Source organism: Peromyscus maniculatus, chromosome 1 (genome assembly GCF_049852395.1).
Source record: "Peromyscus maniculatus bairdii isolate BWxNUB_F1_BW_parent chromosome 1, HU_Pman_BW_mat_3.1, whole genome shotgun sequence".
Lineage (NCBI taxonomy): Eukaryota > Metazoa > Chordata > Mammalia > Rodentia > Cricetidae > Peromyscus > Peromyscus maniculatus.
This window is the reverse complement of record NC_134852.1, coordinates 12,582,194-12,602,898: the sequence shown is the minus strand read 5'-3', so window position 1 is coordinate 12,602,898 and position 20,705 is coordinate 12,582,194. Positions and strand designations below refer to the sequence as shown.

The 20,705-nt window shown below is 44.5% G+C and overlaps 1 protein-coding gene across 1 annotated transcript in view; it reads left to right on the top strand.

The window, feature by feature from the left end:
- The window catches only part of LOC143272880 (receptor-type tyrosine-protein phosphatase H-like), a 57,892-nt gene that overhangs the window by 31,239 nt on the left and 5,948 nt on the right, over positions 1-20,705 (top strand). The window contains exons 11-18 of the mRNA XM_076569612.1: positions 617-892; positions 2,367-2,633; positions 4,059-4,361; positions 4,887-5,153; positions 8,208-8,289; positions 8,406-8,453; positions 19,119-19,209; positions 20,448-20,538. Coding sequence (XP_076425727.1) covers positions 617-892; positions 2,367-2,633; positions 4,059-4,361; positions 4,887-5,153; positions 8,208-8,289; positions 8,406-8,453; positions 19,119-19,209; positions 20,448-20,538 — 1,425 coding nt within the window. The remainder of the gene's footprint in view (positions 1-616; positions 893-2,366; positions 2,634-4,058; positions 4,362-4,886; positions 5,154-8,207; positions 8,290-8,405; positions 8,454-19,118; positions 19,210-20,447; positions 20,539-20,705) is intronic.

The window sequence follows — 20,705 nt, the reverse complement described above, 5'->3', positions numbered from 1 at the left end:
GATACTAGGATCTGAAGGTGAAGGTTATCCTTGGCTACATAGAGAGTATGAAGGCACCTGGGACCTTGTGAGACTGTACTGGCTAGTTTTGTCAACTTGACATAAGAGAACGTCACCTGGGAAGAGGGAAGTTTAATGGAGAAAATGCCTTCATTGCATTGCCCTGTGAGGCTTTTTCTTGATGACTGATTGATGTGGGAGTGTTCTGCCCACGGTGGGTGGTACCATTCCCTACACAGGTGGTCTTGGGGTGTATATGAAAGCCAGCTGAGCATTTATGGAGAGCAAGCTAGTCAGCAGCATTTCTCCATGGCCTCTGCTTCAGTTCCTGCCTCCAGGTTCCTGCCTGGAGTTCCTGCCCTGACTACACTTCATGACAGACTGTAACGTGCAAGATGAACTAAACCTTTCCACTCCTAGTTGCTCTGAGTCATGGTGCTTTTCTACAACAGTAGAAACCCCAGCAGGACAGAAACCCTGTTTGAGGACCAGACCTAGTTCATCTCCCCAACAAAATATTGAGAGCATCTAGAAAACTTTTAAAGCAGAGTGCCCACTGGCTGCTTCCTTTGCCCTGTCCTGATGCTGACCTGTATCTTTTTTGTTAATTTCTCAGCTCCAAACCCAGTGAGAAACCTGAGGGTGGAAGCTCAAAACAGCAGCTCCATCAGCCTGACCTGGGACATCCCTGAGAACTCCTGCTCCTCCTCCTCCCAGGACCTCACCTACTCGGCCCAGTGCACTGACTATGGTGGCAGGAATGAGACCCGGAACACAACAGACACCCGAGTCACTGTGGATGAACTGTGTCCTGCCTCTTCATATGAGTGTTCTGTGTGGGTGGAAAGAGATGGAGTCAGCAGCTCCAAGATGACTGTCAGTCACTCCACAGGTGAGAGCGGACACTCTTGTCTTCATTCTCCCCAACCAGAAGTGGTAGAGAGTGGTTGAGACGTGACAAGAGAAGTCTGCAGGCGTCATGCCATAGAGGGAATAAAGTGGAAGTCAAGTGTGGACGATTCCCTTTTTTATCAGCCACGTCAGATATGAGGAAGACATGGGTCAAATGGGTGTTCAGGGGACGTTTCCAGTTGTCCAACAGGACCTAAATAGTCTCCTTTTTCTGCCCTTTTCCATTTTCATGTGTGTGTGTGTGTGTGTGTGTGTGTGTGTGTGTGTGTGTGATGTATGTAGCTTGCATGTGTATGTGTGTGTTTGGTATGTGAAGGTGAATAGGTGTGTGTTTAGGTTCACTCACTACTATATTATTTGTATGAATGTTTTGCTTGCATGTATATATATACGTAATGATGTGTGCCTGGCACCCATGCTGTTAGAAGTCCTAGAAAAGACAGTGTGGGTGTTGGGAACTGAACCTCTGTCCTCTGCAAGAGCAGCGACTGCTCTTAATCACTGAGCCATCCTGCCAGCCTCTATTTGTTTATTTCAACTTTTCTTTTTTTTTTTTTTTTTTTCGAGACAGGGTTTCTCTGTAGCTTTGGTGGCTGTCCTGGATCCTGCTCTGTAGACCAGGCTGGCCTCAAACTCACAGAGATCTGCCTGCCTCTGCCTCTGGAGTACTGGGATCAAAGGCGTGTGCCACCGCTGCCTGGCCAATTCCAATTTTTCTTTATTCTTTGGAATTTACTCTATGTATACAACGAAATAGTCATCTTGTACATCCCCGATATCATATGGTGCTGAGGTTGCCTGAGCAAGGACCTGCACAAGATCAAGTTAGCCAAAATGTTGACACTAAGGGGATAGATTATCTCTAGGCCCCACCCCTAACCTAAGAGCTATGGACAGGCTCTGACCTCAGCCTAATCAAAGCTTTAAGAGCACTGTGTTAACCAGGCATGGTGGGTGTACATCCGTGATGCTGGCACTTGGAAGTTGAGAAGGAGGGTCAGAACCTCAAGGTTATTTTCAACTTGTTCATGCAGTTGAAAGACCAGCCTGAGCTTCCCATAGCTCGAAAAACAAAACAAATCAAAGCTGGGCTCTGGTGGCGCACGCCTTTAATCCCAGCACTCGGGAGGCAGAGCCAGGAGGATCTCTGTTAGTTCAAGGCCAGCCTGGGCTACAGAGTGAGTTCCAGGAAGGGCGCAAAGCTATACAGAGAAACCCTGTCTCGAAAAACAAAAACAAAAACAAGCAAACAAAACAAACCAACCAACCAAACAAAAAACCCCAAGAAATGAGAAGAGAAATCTGAGAAGTGCTGGGCTAGAGTAAGACACCTCAACCTGGTTGAACAAGGGGTTGATGGAGAGCTGGCAATCTGAGGGCCTGAAATACCCGCTGACTGCCTCTCTTTGTTTGGGATCCCTGCTCAGCTTGAATTATTCTTAATTGTCTTTCAGCTCCTAACCCAGTAATAAACCTGTTTTGTGTGAGTCAAACTAATAATTCCATCACATGGAGCTGGGAGCCCCCCCAGGACCCAGACCTTCAGGGTTACACCTACAGTGTGCGGTGTACCGGAGAGCATGACAAAAACGAGACCCGAAGCATTACAAACACCAGCATCACATTTGAGGAACTGGAGGCTGGGACCTTGTACAACTTCTCTGTGTGGGCCCAAAAGAATGGAATCTCAAGCTCTCTGGAGACCCTGTCCAGCTCCACAGGTGAGAGACTAAGAGCTGGGCAAGAGGGCCCCTCCTTTGAGTCTGGGACCCCACTGTTTGTTTATTTGTGTGTGGCTGTGGGTAGGTTGGGTGTGCAGAGGTCAGAGGACACCTTGCAGGAGTCAGTTCTCTCCTTCCATCTTGCGAATCCTAGAGATCAAACCCTAGTTGACAGCCCTATGCATGCTCGTTTGTGGAGGCAGGGTCTTAGGTGGCCCAGTCTGGACTTCAGCTCCTGATCCTCCTGCCTCCATCTCCCAGGTGCAGGGATCACGCAGCTTCTAGCTTATTTATTGAAAGCTAATTTTTTTTCAAGACAGGATTTCTTTGTGTAGCCCTGACTGTCCTAGAAATCACTCTGTAGATCAGGCTGGCCCCAAACTCAGAGATCTGCCTGTCTCTGCCTCCTGAGATATATATATATATAAAGAGAGAGATACTCCAGGCCTGGCTTTTGAAACCTCAAAGTCCACCTGCATTGATACACCTCCTCCACTGAGGCCACACTCCTTCATCTTTCCCAAACAGTCTGCGAACTGATGCCTAAGCATTCAAATATCTGAACCTATGGGGGCCATTTTCATTCAAAGCACTACACTGATGTTACCATAGTTTGATGTTGCCAACGTCCTGTTCCTAGAGATTGCCATTCTTCAACCAGCAGGAATTTCAAAACTAGGGGTTCTGGGTGTTTTTGGGAGGGGAGGGGTGGGTTGGCTCTCTGGAGTCAGGAAGGCTCAGGTCCACTCCTCAGAAACCAACAGCATCACCAGCAGTTGCTTCTGTCGAAATAGACATGTGAAGGATGATGTCTTGTCGCAGCCTACACATGGCGGGTACCACTCATGAGGAGAGCCCAAATCACTCCAGAGACTCGGTTCACTGCTGATGGATGAATGCTTTAATCCTTAGTCTCCAAGGCTGAGAATACTAAAATTAGTAGCTTCCTCTAACCACTTGCTGTGCTGAAGAGTAAGAAAGGATCTTGTCCTTGGGTGGATGTGGGACAGGCAATTAGAAAAGGTCAGACTTCATGGGGCCAGAGAGGTAACTGGACCACAAATCCCATCATGCCATGGGGCCAGGACTTCCTATATTGAGATATGGAGGTTCCAAGGCCTCAAGGGAATTGTAGTTTGAGGTGACTTAAGTGATGAAGGAGACCCAGAGCTATACATATGGACAGAGAGAACTCAGATGATCCTGGTCCCCACCATGTTTCTAGGTTCTTTCTTTGGGCTCCGTCTTTTCTCACTGGAATCACTGAGGACCACAAACTCCCTATGTGGCTCAGGTTAGCCTTGAACTCATGGCAATCTCCTCCCTGAGCCTCCCACATACTAGGATTACAGGTGTTAATGAAGATGATTGGCTGGGAAGGGGGATCTCTGGGTCCACAACCCTTAGGGCTCTGCTCACTTTCAGCTCCCAATGAGGTGACAGATCTACAGAATAAAAGCCATACCAACAGCTCTGTGACCTTGATATGGAGTGCTCCAGAGGACCGCTATTCTCACAACTACACCTACTGGGTTCAGTGGGCCAGTGAAGAAGAAGAGCCCCAGGGAAAGAAAGATACCCCAGGATCTGGAGCCAATTTCAAGGACAGTACCAATGAGTCTCGTTATGAGGTCAAGAGTCTCAGGCCTGGCACTTTGTACAACTTCAGCGTGTGGGCAGAGAGGAGCCATGTGTCCAGCTCCATACAGCACCTCCAGGCACCCACAGGTGAGATGCTCCCACTCTCTTTGTACCTGGTGGAATGGGCTTAGGTCAGCTTCATGGCAAGAAGGGAACAGAAATGTTGGAGAGATGGCCCAATGGTTAAGAGCACTTGCTGTTCTTACAGAGTTCAATATCAGCACTTATGTGCAGTGGTTCACAAACACCTTTGACTTAGGTGGAGGAGACCCAATGACCTTTTCTGGCCTCAGTGGGCACCTCTCTCTATATATATATATTCCCTACACAGACTATGACACATACCCATAACAGAAATATTTCTAAAGGGAAAAAATGTGAGTGGACTACAAATTCCATAATGCCATGAGGTTGAGACTATACAGTGATACAGAGTACAAGGCATTGTGGGAGTTGTAGTCTGGGAGGACTTTAGTTTTTTGAGGATCAGAGAAGATGAGGTGTTTGAGTTTGGAGAGGAAGAGATGGGCTAGCTCTCATAGAGTTGGGCGTGCAAAACCAGCCACGTTTGGCGGGTGGCTCATCCTGATTCCTCTCGTTTTCTTTACTCAGCCCCAGATCCTGTCAACAGCATCTCCTGTGTCAGCACCTCTGGGGGCTACGGGGTCATCCTGACCTGGTCCTGCCCATCTGAGGGTTATGAGACCTTTGAGGTGGAGGTGGGCAGGCAATGGATCTCCCGGAATGGATCTTTCTGTAATAAAGGCGTGTCTGTGTCAGACCTTGGACCGGCTCAGTCCTACATGGCCACCATCACGACTGTCTCAAATGGACTGAGGGCCCCGTCCATCTCTGTGACCTGTTACACAGAAAGCGCAGGTGAGCAGGGTCCCAGGGACAAACCTTCACATCTTGCCATGAAGGGAAGACATGGGCTTTTGTTGTCGTTGTTATTGCTTTTTTTTGGTTTGGTCTGTCTTCCTTTTGTTTTCTTCTCGTTCTCTGTCTCTCTCTTTCTCTCTGAGTGTGTACCTATGTGTAGGTTCATGTGCACATGTGTGTATGCACGTGGCCAGAGGACAGTCTTGGGTGTTGTTCATGTATATCTACATTAAAATTTTTTATAACATTTACTTATTTATTTTTCTTTGTGTGTGTGGAGGTCAGAAAACAGATTGCAAGAGTCAATTATTTCCTCCTGCCATGTGGGTCACGGGGATCTAACTCAACTCTTTTGGCCTGGTGGCAAGTGCCTTCACCCCCGATCCATCTCACAGCTCCACATATGTTTTTTTCTTTGGGTCTTTCATTGACTTGGAACTGACCCAGCAGGGCCGTGCGGGTTGGGCAGCAAGCCTCAGGGATCCGCATGTCTCTGCCGCCCTGTAGACATGTGCTAGCACGCCCGGTGTGTTCTGAGATCTAACTCGAGGCTCATGCTTGTAATGCAAGCACTCTACTGACTGAAATGACTCCCTAGCCCTCCTGGTTTTCTTAAAACAGCATTCTTGGGATAAAATCCATTGGACATACAATTCACTCACTTGAAGTCATCAAATGATTTGATGTTAGTCGGTGTATTTCCAACACCGTTGCATCTTTAACTACTATTTATTTGAAAACAATTTTTCTTTAAGGAAAAAAACCCCTTATTTTTATCACTATGGATGCTTTCCTTTCACCTATGACTATGTACCACTTACATGCAGTACTGTCAGAGGCCAGAAGGGGGCATCAGATTCCCTGGAGCTGGTGTTACAAACAGTTGTGAGCTGCCGTGGGGCGCTGGGAGTCGAACCCAGATCCTCTAGAAGAGCAGCCAGTACTTTTAACCCGGACCCACCTCTCTCCAGCTGCATTGTATAATTTTTATCTCAGTAGATTTTTATCTCTAATCTTCTTTTAAAAGTTTTATTACATTTATTTATTTGTCTGTGGGGTTGGGGCACACACACAGGCCACTAGGCTTGTACGGAAGTCAAGGACAACTCTCTAGGGGCAGATGTTTCCCTAGACCATAAGGGTCCTGTCTCCAGACTTGGCAGCAAGCGCCTTTACCTCCTGAGCAATCACGCTGGCCCTACCATGATCTTATTGGATGTATGTTTCCCTCTAGGAACCTGGCCTCTAGGAATACTAGGCAACCATCCCAGAGGTACAGTGGAAGTGGATGCAGTGTTAGATGTATGCTTCTCGGCCTTGCCTTGCCCGGTTCCGTTGCTTAGGGGTCTATCTCTCTTTGCAAACCAGCATCCTGGAGAGGACAAGGTCCGGTCATATCTGAAGGACCAAGTTGGTGAGGGACACAAGTCCTCATAAAGGATGTGTGTTCCTCCTGGAGTCTGTTGACCATCAGCTCTATACAGCCAGGACTGCTGGGCAGCTGCAGGCTCCAGCTTCCAAAGCTGATGGAGATGGGTCTCCTCCAGGACTGGGTATCTAAGGACAGATCCTAGGAGAGCTGGGCTCATCAGAGCTTGGGAATAAGCAAGGTCTTGAGTCTACCCAGTGTCGTCAGAGCTCCATTGCCAAGCACCCGGGCAAGCAAATCTCTGAGAAAACCAAATCCCTATCCTAGGGAGAACAGATGCCATGAAGATGAGGGAGTGTTGTAGAATCACCTGGGAAGACTAGTCCATGGGCACAGCTTTGGGAGGGGGGTTGTCTTGATTACCAGGAAGTCCCGCCCACTATGGGTGGCACCAATCTCTGTGTAGGGAATTCTGGATCGCATAGGAATGCAAATAATAAGCTGAGCATTGGCAATAGTTGATTCAACATTTTCCATTCTGGACTGTGAATGTGATATGACTAGCTACTTCAAGGTCATGCCTCCTATACTTCCCCACAGGGATGCACTGTAAACCGCAATGGTGAACCAGATAAGTCCTTTGTCTTTTAAATTGTGTGGTGATATATTCTATATCAAATAAAGCTTGCCTGAGGATCAGAGGACAGAGCCAGCCACTTGATTCAACATAGAGAGCAGGCAGTGGTGGCACACACCTTTAATCCTAGCACTCAGGAGGCAGAGATCCATCTGGATAGGCAGAGATCCATCTGGATCTCTGTGAGTTGGATCTGTGTGAGTGCAAAGCCACCCTGGACTACATGAGATTGACTCAGTCTAGGAGAGAAACAGAGCCAGGCAGTGGTGGCACACACCTTTAATCCCAGCATGTGAGATCTCATGCCTTTGCTTGGGAAGCACACAGGCCTTTAATCCCAGCATGGAAGGAAGGCAGTGATGGCTGGGCGGAGAAAGGTATCTAAGGCACTAGGAGACAGGAACTGAAGGCGTTTCAGCCTGAGGAGTCCTAGAGGTGAGACGTGGCAGTGGCCTGTTCCTCTGTCTCTCTGGTCTTTCAGCATTTACCCCAATATCTGGTTCTGTTTTTTCTTTAATTAAAAACCTATTTAAGATTCAAGCTACAAGTTGCCTTTTGCTGTTGTTGTTCCAGACACCGTTTCTCTGTGTAGCCCTGGCTGTCCTGGAACTCTCTCTGTAGACCAGACTGGCCTAGAACTCTTGAACTCAGAATTGCCTGCCTCTGCCTCTCGAGTGCTGGGATTAAGACATGGGCCACCATGCCCAGCTGAGAGTACATACTGCTTTTGGAAAGAAACTGAGTTTGGTGCTCATTTCTCCACGGAACTCCACCTTCAGGGTATCTGATGTCCATTTCTGGCCTCTAAAGTACCTGTTCTCTCTCTCTCTCTCTCTCTCTCTCTCTCTCTCTCTCTCTCTCTCACACACACACACACACACACACACACACACACACACACACACACACACACTAATGTCATCATTGTCACCACCATCATCTCCATCATCATCATCATCATCATCTCCATCCTCCTCCTCCTCATCATCATTATCACCATCATCATCATCCTCATCCTCCTCTCTCCCTCCCCTTTTCACTGCAGGGGTCATTGTGGGAGCCATCATCGGCATCCTCCTACTTTTCATCCTGGTGGGCTTGCTGATTTTCTTCCTGAAGAGGAGGAGGTGAGACTCGGAACAGAACTGGTGGGCATTTGGCTAGTGGGAGCCCAGAAGGGAAGATGAGAATCCCTGGTCTTGAGCTCAGGCTGGAGATTTACATTCCGGTGTCTTTCTTCCAGAAGAAAGAAGAGCCAGCAGAAGGACGTGCCCAAGGATCTGGTGTTCAGGTGAACAGGGTGTGTGTGTGTGCATGTGTGTGTGTGTGTGTGTGTGTGTGTGTGTGTGTGTGTGTGTGTGACATTCCAGACTATCACTGTCAGGTAAGGGGAGGAGAGTCTGCTGCTCACTGGATAGGTCAGAGGGCAGAACCAAGCCTCAGAAGGGATTGTGACCCCTGTAATGGGCCACAGCTCATTCACGGAGACACAGCCTAGAGTCCATTCTCTTCTTTGTTTTCTTTAGATGTTTTATTATTCTTTGAGAATGTCATTCATATATGCAATGTGATTTGATCATCTTCAGCTTAATTTCAAATTTTATTTACTTTATGTGTATGAGTGTTTTGCATGCAGGTTTGTCTGTTTACTCCACTCAGCCTTGGTGCCTGAGGAGGCCAGAAGAGGGCATCAGATCCCATTAGGACAAGACTTACAGATGGCTGTGAGCAGCCATGTGTGTGTGTGTGTGGGGGGGGTGCTGGGGATTGAACCCAGGTCCTCTGGAAGACCAGCCAGTGCTCTTAACCACTGAGTCATCTCTTCAGCCCCCATCCTAACTGTTTTACATTTATTATTTGTGTCCACATACTACACAGTGCATGTGAGGAGGGAGGGCAGGGGACATCTTGTGGGAGTTGGTTCTCCCTTTCAACATGTGGGTCTCGGGGATCAAACTCAACTTGTGTTGTAGCACTAGGAAGGGCTAGAAAAGCAAGATAATATAGACCATGCTCTATGTGTGGAGACAAGTAAAGCAAGAAGAGAGCAGAGGGAGGTCAAGTTCCCAGGGAACTGTGTTAGGGAGCAAAGCCAGAGAGGTGGCAGGCGGGGCTCCGTCAGGTGGAGTCTTGCAGGAGAAAGCAAGCATGTCAGTCAGTGTACATCCTTGAGGGGAGTTTGGAGAGGGTTTTTATTGGGGAAAATTATAAAGGCCACTCCATGTAGTTAAAAGGAAGATTTATTTAGTGGATGACTTACAAATGAAAGAATGGATAGGTCGCGGGGGTCTGGGGAAGGCGTATAGCAATCCAGCGGTGTTCTCTGGAGCTCTGCACAATCAATCTCCACCATCCAGGGTCCAGGCGCAGAGAGCGCGCCCAGAGCGAGCGCTTGCCCATCCAGCTCTCAGGTTTCCAGCACCTCCCCTCGCCCCGCCTCATAGGCGTGACAGTTGCCAGAGTCTCAATGGGGGTTGGAGCTTCCAGATCCAAGCTGGAATGGCTACCCACTACATCTCCCCCTTTTTGTCTAAATAAGAAGGTTCTAAACTAATACAAGACTATATACAAAGGAATGGTTATCAAATATTGTCCAGAAATAATGAGGGATAATGACCTAGATAAGATGTAACTACAACCAATGCAAACAATATCAAGCAAGAAACACATTCTAAAATCCAGAGAAGTATAGAGCATAGGTAAACGGCATGTTATAAAGATCATTCAAAGGTGTCCTATCCTAAAGAACCTGAATCTAATACTTAATATGTTCTATCTAAGATATTATATATACTAAGTTGTAACTATAACTGCTAGTCTTCAATCCCATCAAAGACCTGAGAAGGAACATAATGGTACTTGAGAAATGGTAGACGGATGCAAGCAACTTCGGGAGTCTTGCAAGAGTAGACCAAGACAGCTGGCAGCCTGGACAGTCACCTAATGTTTCTCAGCATTGTTGGTGCATTCAAATTGGCTACAGGCCTAGAGTATCTGACAGACCATTTTCAGAAGCAGGATTTCTGAAAGACCATCTTACCCTGTCTTGGCAGAGTACAGTGGTCACTTTCCTTGTGTCCCGCTTGTCCAGAAAGGACAGCATTGCATTTGTACTGTCAGCCATCAAGGCAAGGGCAGTTCTTTGCCCCGTAGGCCATTTTGTGCCAAAAAGACAAACTTCCAAATGGAAATGTCTTAGAAGCCCAACATTCTCTCGGGATCAATTGGTGCAGCCAGGAGCAATTGTGCCTCACATCAACAGAATTCTAAGTTATTTAAATGCCATATTCTCTAGGTCTATGAAGTGTTTGAAGATTACCTGTCCATCTGACCTATGTATCTGTAAATCTGGATAACCTAACTAATGTAACTATAGAGATGACAGGCATAGGCAACTATAAATCTATAAATCTTATCTACCGAAATAACCTAAGGACTAAGGCTTCACGTAAATAAGGTAAACAGTCTATAAGCAAATGTATGGTGAAGAACGATGACTTCAAAATTGTGACAATACACAAGATATTTATAACAGAGGTAGGAATATATAGTGCGATATGCAATATGACAATAATCTTAAATATATCTCAATATACCAAATATCCTAACAGAAGTAGAACATATATAAAGTATGACAGATATAAATTTACATTTGTATCAATATAAAAATGTTTCAAATAAGAGTAGAAATATATGTACATTATAACAAATATAGTTCTGTATTTGTATCAATATACAAATTATCTTAAACAGGAGTATAAAAATAGTTTACATTTGTATCAACATATAAGAATCTGTAACAGTACAAATTACAGTGCAAATTGTCTAAGGTTGCTATTTTACCAAGTTTGTTTACTAGTATATACAATGATTTACCATCATATCTTATACCTATCCGTTCCATTTCTTCCGCCCCCCCTTTTTTTTTTTACAATACTGAGTTAATATTTTCTTCCACACCCAACCCTACAACCGTCATCCATAACCCTGAGAATTATGAAACCTAAGGGAGAAGGGGCGTCGTTTTCTTAGAATTGCTTCCTGCCGTTTAGGGGGTGATGTTATCTCTGTTGGGTACTGTGAGAAAGCTCAGATAGTTAAATCTCAGTTAGACTAACTGTAGGTTCTGCAGCAAGTTTTAGAGTAATGGGTAAGATTGTCTGAAATTCTGGCAAGAAGTGTAGTATGATGATGATTACCATGGCATCATTCTGGATTGGGTAGAGTTGTTGTTGTTGGAGCCCCATCTTCCTTCTGGTGACTTCTGAGATTGCTATTGGAAAAACTTATTTGTTATCAAAAATGGGAGGTTTGGATTTAAAGAGGACATAGCATGTAAGAAAGGATTCTGAGAAATCAAGAGTAAGCATGGAGAGAATTAGAATTTAGAAGACAATGGTCCCTTTTTATTGGTTTCCTTCTGTCTCACACCAGAGGGCTCTTCTGATATGGGACTGAAGAATCTCTTAAACTTTTCTTTTAGCAATATGCTTGGGTTTAGAGAAGGAGTGAGCCAATTCCATCTCCAAAGCCAGCTTGGCTATAATTGAATTGGAACCACAACTTTTCTAGATTGATAGAGAGAAAGATGTTAGACAGTGAGATTTTACCATGTGTAGATTGGTACCAATAGATTCTTCCTTTCTGCTGTAAACATTCAGATATCCAAGGCCTTATGAATTTTGGAAGATGGGTATTTCCATTATCCTGGAAAGACAAAAACAGAACCCTACCCCACCCTTTGATTGTTAAATTTTTCTTACAACTTGTAGAGATGTCATATTGGTGGATGATCTTTTACTTCTCTTCATCAAGGGGTTTTTCCTGTTCGAATCGGATTTTTATTAATTTTGTTGGTATCCATAGCTTTTCTTCTCCTGCAGAAACAAAGGCAAAACCCCTTCCCCAACGTAGAACATATCCAGGTTTCCATTCTGAGGTCAGCACATCCTTGAAATAAACTGGTTGGTTTAGCTCAGGAGTTTTGTCTATCGTCCAATGTCTCTCCGCAGCTGTTGTTCCTTTCTCATTAGCATTGAGAAAATTCAAGGTTAATAAAGCACTATGCAGTCTATTTCTAGGAGTCATTGTTACCTGTTGCTGTTTATTTAGCATATCCTTTAAAGTTCGATTGGATCTCTCTATGACTGCTTGGCCTGTGGGATTGTGTGGTATACCTGTAACATGCTTTATATTATAATAAGCAAAGAACTGTCTCGTTTTATTGGAGACATATGCTGGGGCATTGTCTGTCTTAATTTGTACAGGTATTCCCATGATGGCCATAACTTCTAATAGGTGTGTAATCACAGAATCAGCCTTTTCAGAACTCATAGGAGTTGCCCATTGAAATCCTGAATAGGTGTCAATGGTATGATGTACATACTTTAATCTTCCAAATTCTGCAAAATGAAACACATCCATCTGCCAAATTTCATTTCTTTGTATACCTTTTGGATTACTCCCTGCAGGTAATGGAGTTTGGTTATAGATGGAACAAGTAGGACATTTTTTCACAATATCCTTAGCCTGTTGCCAAGTGATGGAGAAATCCTTCTTCAAACCTTTGCTATTTACATGGTGTTTCTTATGACATTCTGAAGCTTCTAGCACATTACCTATTAGTAACTGATCAATCTCATCATTACCTTGTGCTAAAGGTCCTGGTAGACCTGTATGGGATCTGATATGTGTTATATATATAGGATGTTCCCTTTTTCTGATGATTTCCTGCAATTGTATGAATAATGAAGTTAATTCTATATTATCAGGAATAAATTCAGCAGTTTCAATATGTAAAACAACTCTCTCTGCATATTGAGAGTCAGTGACTATATTGAGGGGTTCTGTGAAGTCCATCAGTACCATAAGAATGGCATACAGTTCTGCCTTTTGTACAGAGCTATATGGACTTTGTACCACTTTACTTAAGTCTCCTGATTTATATCCTGCTTTCCCTGATTTATTTGCATCAGTGTAGAATGTGAGGACTCCAGAAATTGGCTTTTGTCGTACAATGTGAGGAAGGACCCATTCAGTCTTCTTTATGAATTCTACTCTCTTGCTTTTGGGATAGTGGTTGTTAATCTCTCCCAAAAAGTTACTGCAGGCTCTCTGCCAGTATTCATTATCTTTCCATAGTGATGAAATTTCCTCATTAGTTAATGGTACTACAATTTCTGCTGGGTCCATTCCTGTCAACTGGCGAAGTCTTAATTTACCCTTTTGAATCAAATCAGAGATCTTTTCTATATAAGTCTTTAATTTCTTATTTGGTTTACGTGGTAGGAATATCCATTCCAATATAATATCTTCCCTCTGCATCAAAATACCTGTTGGGGAATGTCTGGAAGGGAATATGACAAGAATGCATTTAAGTTCTGGATCCACACGATCCACATGTGCTTCTCGAATTGTCTTTTCTACTAGAGCCAATTCCTTCTCAGCTTCGGCTGATAATTCTCTTGGACTATTTAATTCTTTGTCCCCTTCTAGAGTATTAGCCAAATTTTTTAGTCCATCTTTGGGTATTCCCATGATACCCAGTAAGTTGGAAATGCTTCCTAATAACTTTTGAAAATCATTAAGAGTCTTCAATCTATCTCTTCTTAGTTGTACCTTTTGGGGTCTAATTTTTTGTAGCTCTATCTTATATCCTAAGTAATTAAAAGAATCTCCTCTTTGTATTTTTTCAGGAGCAATTTGCAGTCCCCAGCGAGGCAAAACTTTTTTTACTTCTTCAAACATGCTTTCTAATGTATCTAACTTTGGATCAGCTAATAGGATATCATCCATATAGTGATAAATTATGGATTGTGGAAACTTTACACGAATTATCTCTAATGGTTTCTGCACAAAGTATTGACACAAAGTAGGGCTGTTTAACATTCCCTGTGGGAGGACCTTCCATTGATATCTCTTGACTGGCTGAGAATTATTATAATTAGGTACTGTGAAGGCAAATTTTTCTCTATCATTTTCCTGTAAGGGTATGGTAAAGAAACAGTCTTTTAAGCCAATAACTATTATAGGCCATTCTTTTGGTAGCATAGAGGGCAAGGGGATCCCAGTCTGTAGGGAGCCCATTGGCTGAATTACTTTATTAATAGCTCTCAGATCTGTCAGCATTCTCCAATTACCAGATTTTTTTTTAAATAACAAATACAGGAGAATTCCAAGGGCTGGTAGATTCTTCAATGTGTTGAGCATTTAACTGCTCTTGAACCAGCTGTTCTAAAGCTTGTAGCTTCTCTTTTGTCAAAGGCCATTGTCCAACCCAGACAGGTTTATTAGTTAGCCATTTTAAAGGTAAGGCAGTTGGTACTTCTGAGAGTTCAACAACAGTCGTGCTCTGTTTGTGAACAGCCTGAATGGTTGGTGACTGATTTTTATAGCATGTTATGATATTATTCCTAGAAACATGCATTGGTCTGTATTCCTTTTCTGAAAGTGTAGGAATTTTAATCTGGGTATTCCACTGTTGTAACAGATCTCGGCCCCAAAGATTTACTGCTACATTTGCTACATATGGCTTTAGCCTTCCTCTCTGTCCTTCTGGCCCTATGCATTCAACCCATCTCGAACTCTGTTTTATCTGAGATAGGGTGCCAATCCCTAACAGTTGGACATCTACCTCTTGAAGAGGCCAATTCGGATGCCATGATTTTGGTGTAATTATAGTCACATCTGCACCTGTGTCTACCAGGCCCTCCAGAACCAGGCCATTAATTCGAATTCTAAGCTTTGGTCTTTGTTCATTTATGGAAGTCTGCCAAAATATTTGTTTTACAGTGTTCTTTGTAAACTGTGATCCATCTATCAAAGCTGTTTTATCATCCATTGCAGTATCGGTTTTTACATTAAGCATTGGTTTATTCAGTTGTCCTGGAGAGGAATTTCTTCCACAGTGGCTGGGAATGTTCGTACTACATTTGATTTGGGGGCCTGCAAGAGGCCCCCTGAGGCATTTCCCGCCAGTAAAGGGTTGCCTCGTATATCTATTTTTGATCTGCACTCATTGGTCCAATGTTGGCCTTTGCCACACCTTCTACATAATCCAGGAGGTGGTTGGGGTCTCCTGTTTAGGCTATTCCTAGAAGGAGTATTACTTCTAGGAGTACCCCACGTACAGTTTTTACTTATATGCCCTGGTGTACCACACTTAAAACATTTGGTAACACAGGGCCTTCTTTCACCTCTGGGATTTGTCTCTCCTATCCAAGCCTCATTACTGTAGTTAAGAGACTGAACACCATTAGTGTACTGAATCCATTCTTCCAAAGGAGCTGATCTGATCTTTAGTGGTGTAAGTATTCTTCTGCATTCTGCATTAGCATTGTCGAATGCCAAGGACTCAGTTAATACTTTTCTTAATTCTTTATCTGATATAGCTTTTGTTATAGCTGTGTTCAGCCTTTGTAAAAAATCAGTGAAAGATTCATGTGGTCCCTGAAATATCTTTGTGTATACCTCAGTTGGTTTTCCAGGTTCTGGAATTTTTTCCCAAGCATTTAGAGCTGCTGTACGGCATAGGGATATTGTATGCTCATCATAAGTGGCTTGTACATTCCTGTCAGCAAAACATCCCTCACCAAGTATTTGATCTTGGGAGATCACAAAACCTCTGAGTTTACCTTGTTGTTCTAAATTTTTTGCCTCTTCTCTCAACCAGCTCTTCCACTGTAGCTGCTGGCTATATTCTAGAACAGCTGAAATTAACTGATGCCAGTCATCTGGGATGATTCTATGTGAGGTAGACCATGAATTTAACATCTGTTTTACGTATGTTGAATGTATCCCATACGTAACTACTGCTTCCTTTATATTTTTAAAGTCCCTTGTTGAAATTGGTTGTAATGTATATGTCATATATGGCTCGGGGTGTGTGTCATCTGCTGGCTTCTCATGGACAATAACAGGATAATCCATTGTATGAGAGCCATTTGGAGATGTTACAACCTCTATGGTCTTGACCTTCTGCTTATTAGTTCCCTTGTCATGTTTACTGAGAGTTTCTTCTAGGGCTTGCAAACGAGCACCTAGGGTCTGTTCTAGGGAGTGAACCTCCTCTCTTGCAAGGGACTCCAGATTTCTCATGGAATCATAGACATTTTTATTTTCCTCAGAAGCACATGATTCCATGGACCTTATCTTATCAATTAATGATAATCTTTCTTCCTTATGCAATGTCTGAGTAGCCATAACTTCACTCTGGAGAGTTAGTGTTCTATCCATTAGATATTCATATTTATTATCAATAAAATCAATTTTGGGTACAAGCCTGTTTTGTAAATCCTGATTAGCAGATTCTAGAGAAAGAATCTTTTCCTGTAAGCCTTCATTACTATCTTTTAAAGCAGATTCCAGAAAGAGAATCTTTTTCTGTAAGCCTTCATTGCTATCTTTGAAAGCAGATTCTAGAAAGAGATTCTTTCTCTGTAAGTCTTCATTGCTATCTCTTAAAGCAGATTCCAGAAAGAGAATCTTTTTCTGTAAGCCTTCATTGCTATCTTTGAAAGCAGATTCCAGAAAGAGAATCTCTTTCTGTAAGTCTTCCTTGCCATCTCTTAAAGCAGATTCCAGAAAGAGAATCTTTCTCTGTAAGCCCTCACTGCTATCTTTGAAGGCAGATTCCAGAAAGAGATTCTTCTTCTGTAAGTCTTCATTGCCATCTCTTAAAGCAGATTCCAGAAAGAGAATCTTTTTCTGTAAGCCCTCACTGCTATCTTTGAAGGCAGATTCCAGAAAGAGACTCTTTTTCTGTAAGTCTTCATTGCTATCTTTTAAAGCAGATTCCAAAAAGAGAATCTCTTTCTGTAAGCCTTCATTGCTATCTTTGAAGGCAGATTCCAGGAAGAGAATCTTTTTCTGTAAGCCCTCATTGCTATCTTTGAAGGCAGATTCCAGAAAGAGATTCTTTTTCTGTAAGTCTTCATTGCTATCTTTTAAAGCAGATTCCAGAAAGAGAATCCTTTTCTGTAAGCCTTCATTGCTATCTTTGAAAGCAGATTCCAGAAAGAGATTCTTTTTCTGTAAGTCTTCATTGCTATCTTTTAAAGCAGATTCCAGAAAGAGATTCTTTTTCTGTAAGTCTTCATTGCTATCTTTTAAAGCCTGTATCAGTCCCAATAATGACTCATCTTTGTTCTTATTAAAGCAGTGTTTGAACACTGTGTGAATTATTACGATGAATGCCAAAATGGTACAGGCCAAATATGCCTGAGGAAGGTCATATATTTCCAGGAGAATGTCATTCATCATACAGGCAAAAAGGTTTTTAAATTCTTGTGAGGTAATGTTGTCAGCCATATTACAAGAATTACTCAAAATTTGTTAGTCAATTTTAAGATGTAAAATTATCAAGTACTTTTACTTGAAATAAAATGCTGGTTTGCTTATCTTACCTTTCTGTGGTATGGGGGGTGTAGTAGCGCTTTTCAACCAGCAGGCGGTGCTGGTACAGCTCCAAAGCAGGGCCTGCTGGCGACCTTGGCTGGCGGCAGCTGGAGGCAGATGGCGGGATGGCCGGGAGTCGGGAGCGGATACCTCACTCGCAGCGGTTTTTCACTGGTCTCGGGGCTAAGCTAGGGAGCTGAGACCGGACTAGCTGCTCCCCTTTTTGGGAATGGACTAGTTATATGGAACTTTGCAGGCGGGTTTAGGTACCCGCCAGCCGGGGAACAGGCTGAGGGCAGGAGCCGCCCAGACCTTTGGAATTTGACCCACGTGGGCGCCACATATTGGGGAAAATTATAAAGGCCACTCCACGTAGTTAAAAGGAAGATTTATTTAGTGGATGACTTACAAATGAAAGAATGGATAGGTCGCGGGGGTCTGGGGAAGGCGTATAGCAATCCAGCGGTGTTCTCTGGAGCTCTGCACAATCAATCTCCACCATCCAGGGTCCAGGCGCAGAGAGCGCGCCCAGAGCGAGCGCTTGCCCATCCAGCTCTCAGGTTTCCAGCACCTCCCCTCGCCCCGCCTCGTAGGCGTGACAGTTGCCAGAGTCTCAATGGGGGTTGGAGCTTCCAGATCCAAGCTGGAATGGCTACCCACTACAGGTGTTTCTGTTTTAAGATTTTATTTCATTTAAATTTTTTTTTTCAAGACAGCGTTTCTCTGTGTAAGCTTTGCGCCTGTCCTGGAACCCACTCTGTAGACCAGGCTGGCCTGGAACTCACACAGATCCTCCTGGCTCTGCCTGCCGAGTGCTGGGATTAAAGGCGTGTGCCACCACCGCCTGGCTTCATTTTAATTTTTTTACGTGTAAGAGTGCTTTGCCTGAATGTGTATATGTGCACTATATGTATGCAGTACCTGCAGAGGACAGAAGAGGGCACTGGATCCCCCAGAACTGGAGTCGCAGATGGTTGTGAGTCATTATGTGGGTGCTGGGAATCATTGCCAGGTCCTCCGGAAGAGCGGCCAGTGCTTGCAACCACTGAGCCTTTTGCCAGCCCCATTCTTCTCCCTTCTAAAGGCTGAATAACACTCCACTGTATGGTGAGACCACATGGTTTATCCATGTGCTCACTGATGGACGCTAATATTGCTTGTACCTTTGTACCACTGTGAGCCACACTGCTGTGAACGGTGGTGAGACAATGACCTTTGGGATTCTCCATTTTCTGGTGGATTTGCTCAGTAGTGGTATTGCTGGACCAAGATCATTGTAACTCACTATGTAGACCAGGCTAGCCTCGAACTCACAGAGATCTGCCTGCCTCTGTCTCCCAAATGCACGAGGCTTCATTTACTTTTTTATTTCCTGGAGTATATGCGATGCATGGATGTGAGAAGACAACCCAAGGGCATCGGTTCTCTTTCCAACACGTGGCTACCAAGGATGGAACTCAAGCAACCCGGCTTTGTCTTAGGACCCTCTACCTGCTGAGACAGCTTGCCAGCCTCAAGGTGCTTAAAGTCTCCATTTTCTTTACCCTTCTTCCCACCACAGCTTCCCCGGGGATATCCTAGCCAAAGACTTTGCTGACTACGTCCGGGAGAATGAGAAGGACAGCAACTATGGATTTGCCAAGGAGTATCAGGTGGGTGAGAAATGAGGCATTAGAGCTGGCGCCCACATACCCTGGCTTCCCACGCCCTTCTGGGTTGAGCTTAAACAATGAGCCATCTCTCCCGCCCTTAACTTTTTTGGATTTATTTGTTTTTGTTTTATGTGCATGGGTGTTGTGCCTACATGTATGTATGTATGGGTACCGTGTATAGGCAGTGCCTACAGAGGCCAGAAGAGGGTGCTGAATCCTCTGCAACTAAGTTACAGGTGATTGTGAGTGCTGGGAATTGAACCAGGGTCCTTTGGAAGATCAGCCAGTTCTCTTAACCATTGAGCCATCTCTCCAGTTTCCTCTTTTCTTCTTCTTATACCATTTGGGACTTTCTTAGGGATCAAACTTGGTCCTCAGGGTTGATTGCAAGCACCTTTACCTAATGAGTCATCTTGCTGGCCCATATACTCTATTTAAATTACATTCATCTCCGTATCTTCCTCTCTTGTCCTGTCTCCCTCTCTCACTCATGTTGATATCTTTCCTTTCCAAAGTCCTTCTCTTTCTACTCCCCAACCATGGTGTGCATGTGTGTGTGTGCATACATGCACACGAGTGGGCACGTGCGAACACGCACATGCCTGCACACCAATGACTTTAATTAGGGTTGTTTACAGATGGAAATGTCTCTTCCTTCTCTAGCAACCAGCTGCCTGCAGATCTTCTATAAACCCCACCTCCTTTTTGAGACAGGGTCTCATGTATTCCAGGCTGGCCTGGAACATGCTATATAGAGAGCCAGAGATGACCTTGAACTTATGATCCTCCTCCCTGACCTCTTAAGTGCTGGAATCACAGGTGTGCTCCACAGAACCTGGTTTATGCAGTGCTGGGGATCGAACCCAGGGCATTGTGCATGCTAGGCAAGCACTCTACCAAACGAGCCACTTCCCCAGCCCACCTCTTTTAGTCATACAGAAACTGTCAAGCGTGTTTCCTTCCAGCTCTCTGAAACCCTAAGACAAGGATGGATACCTGGTTAAGCACAGGACTCCCTGGCTCATTACCCAGGGCCTCTGTCTGAGGAAGCCCGTCTTCCCCTGACTCCTCACAAGCACCCCCAAGGTGGATGGTCACCCACCTCCAGTGTTTGTGAGTGCCGCAGAGTCCCAAGACTCAATGGACCAGCAGAAGAGGGCAGGTGGGGTGGGGTGGCCGCTGGAGGAAGACAAAGAAAATCCAACACATTGAACCTCTTCTGTCCTCTCCGCCTCTAGCAATTGGCTCTGGAGGGCCAAGGCCAGTCTCAGATGACAGCATCGGCTCTAGAGAACATATCCAAGAACCGCTACAGGAATGTGCTGCCCTGTGAGTCTCTGGGGTTCGTCACCCTCGTCCGCCTCCCCATGAAGTCTGCCAGAACCCCACTCCTGTGAACCCCATTCCTGTGCTTCCCCCCCTCTTTCTCTCTGGTGTGTGTGTGTGTGTGTGTGTGTGTGTGTGTGTTCATGCATGTGCATGAAGTTTGTGTGGAT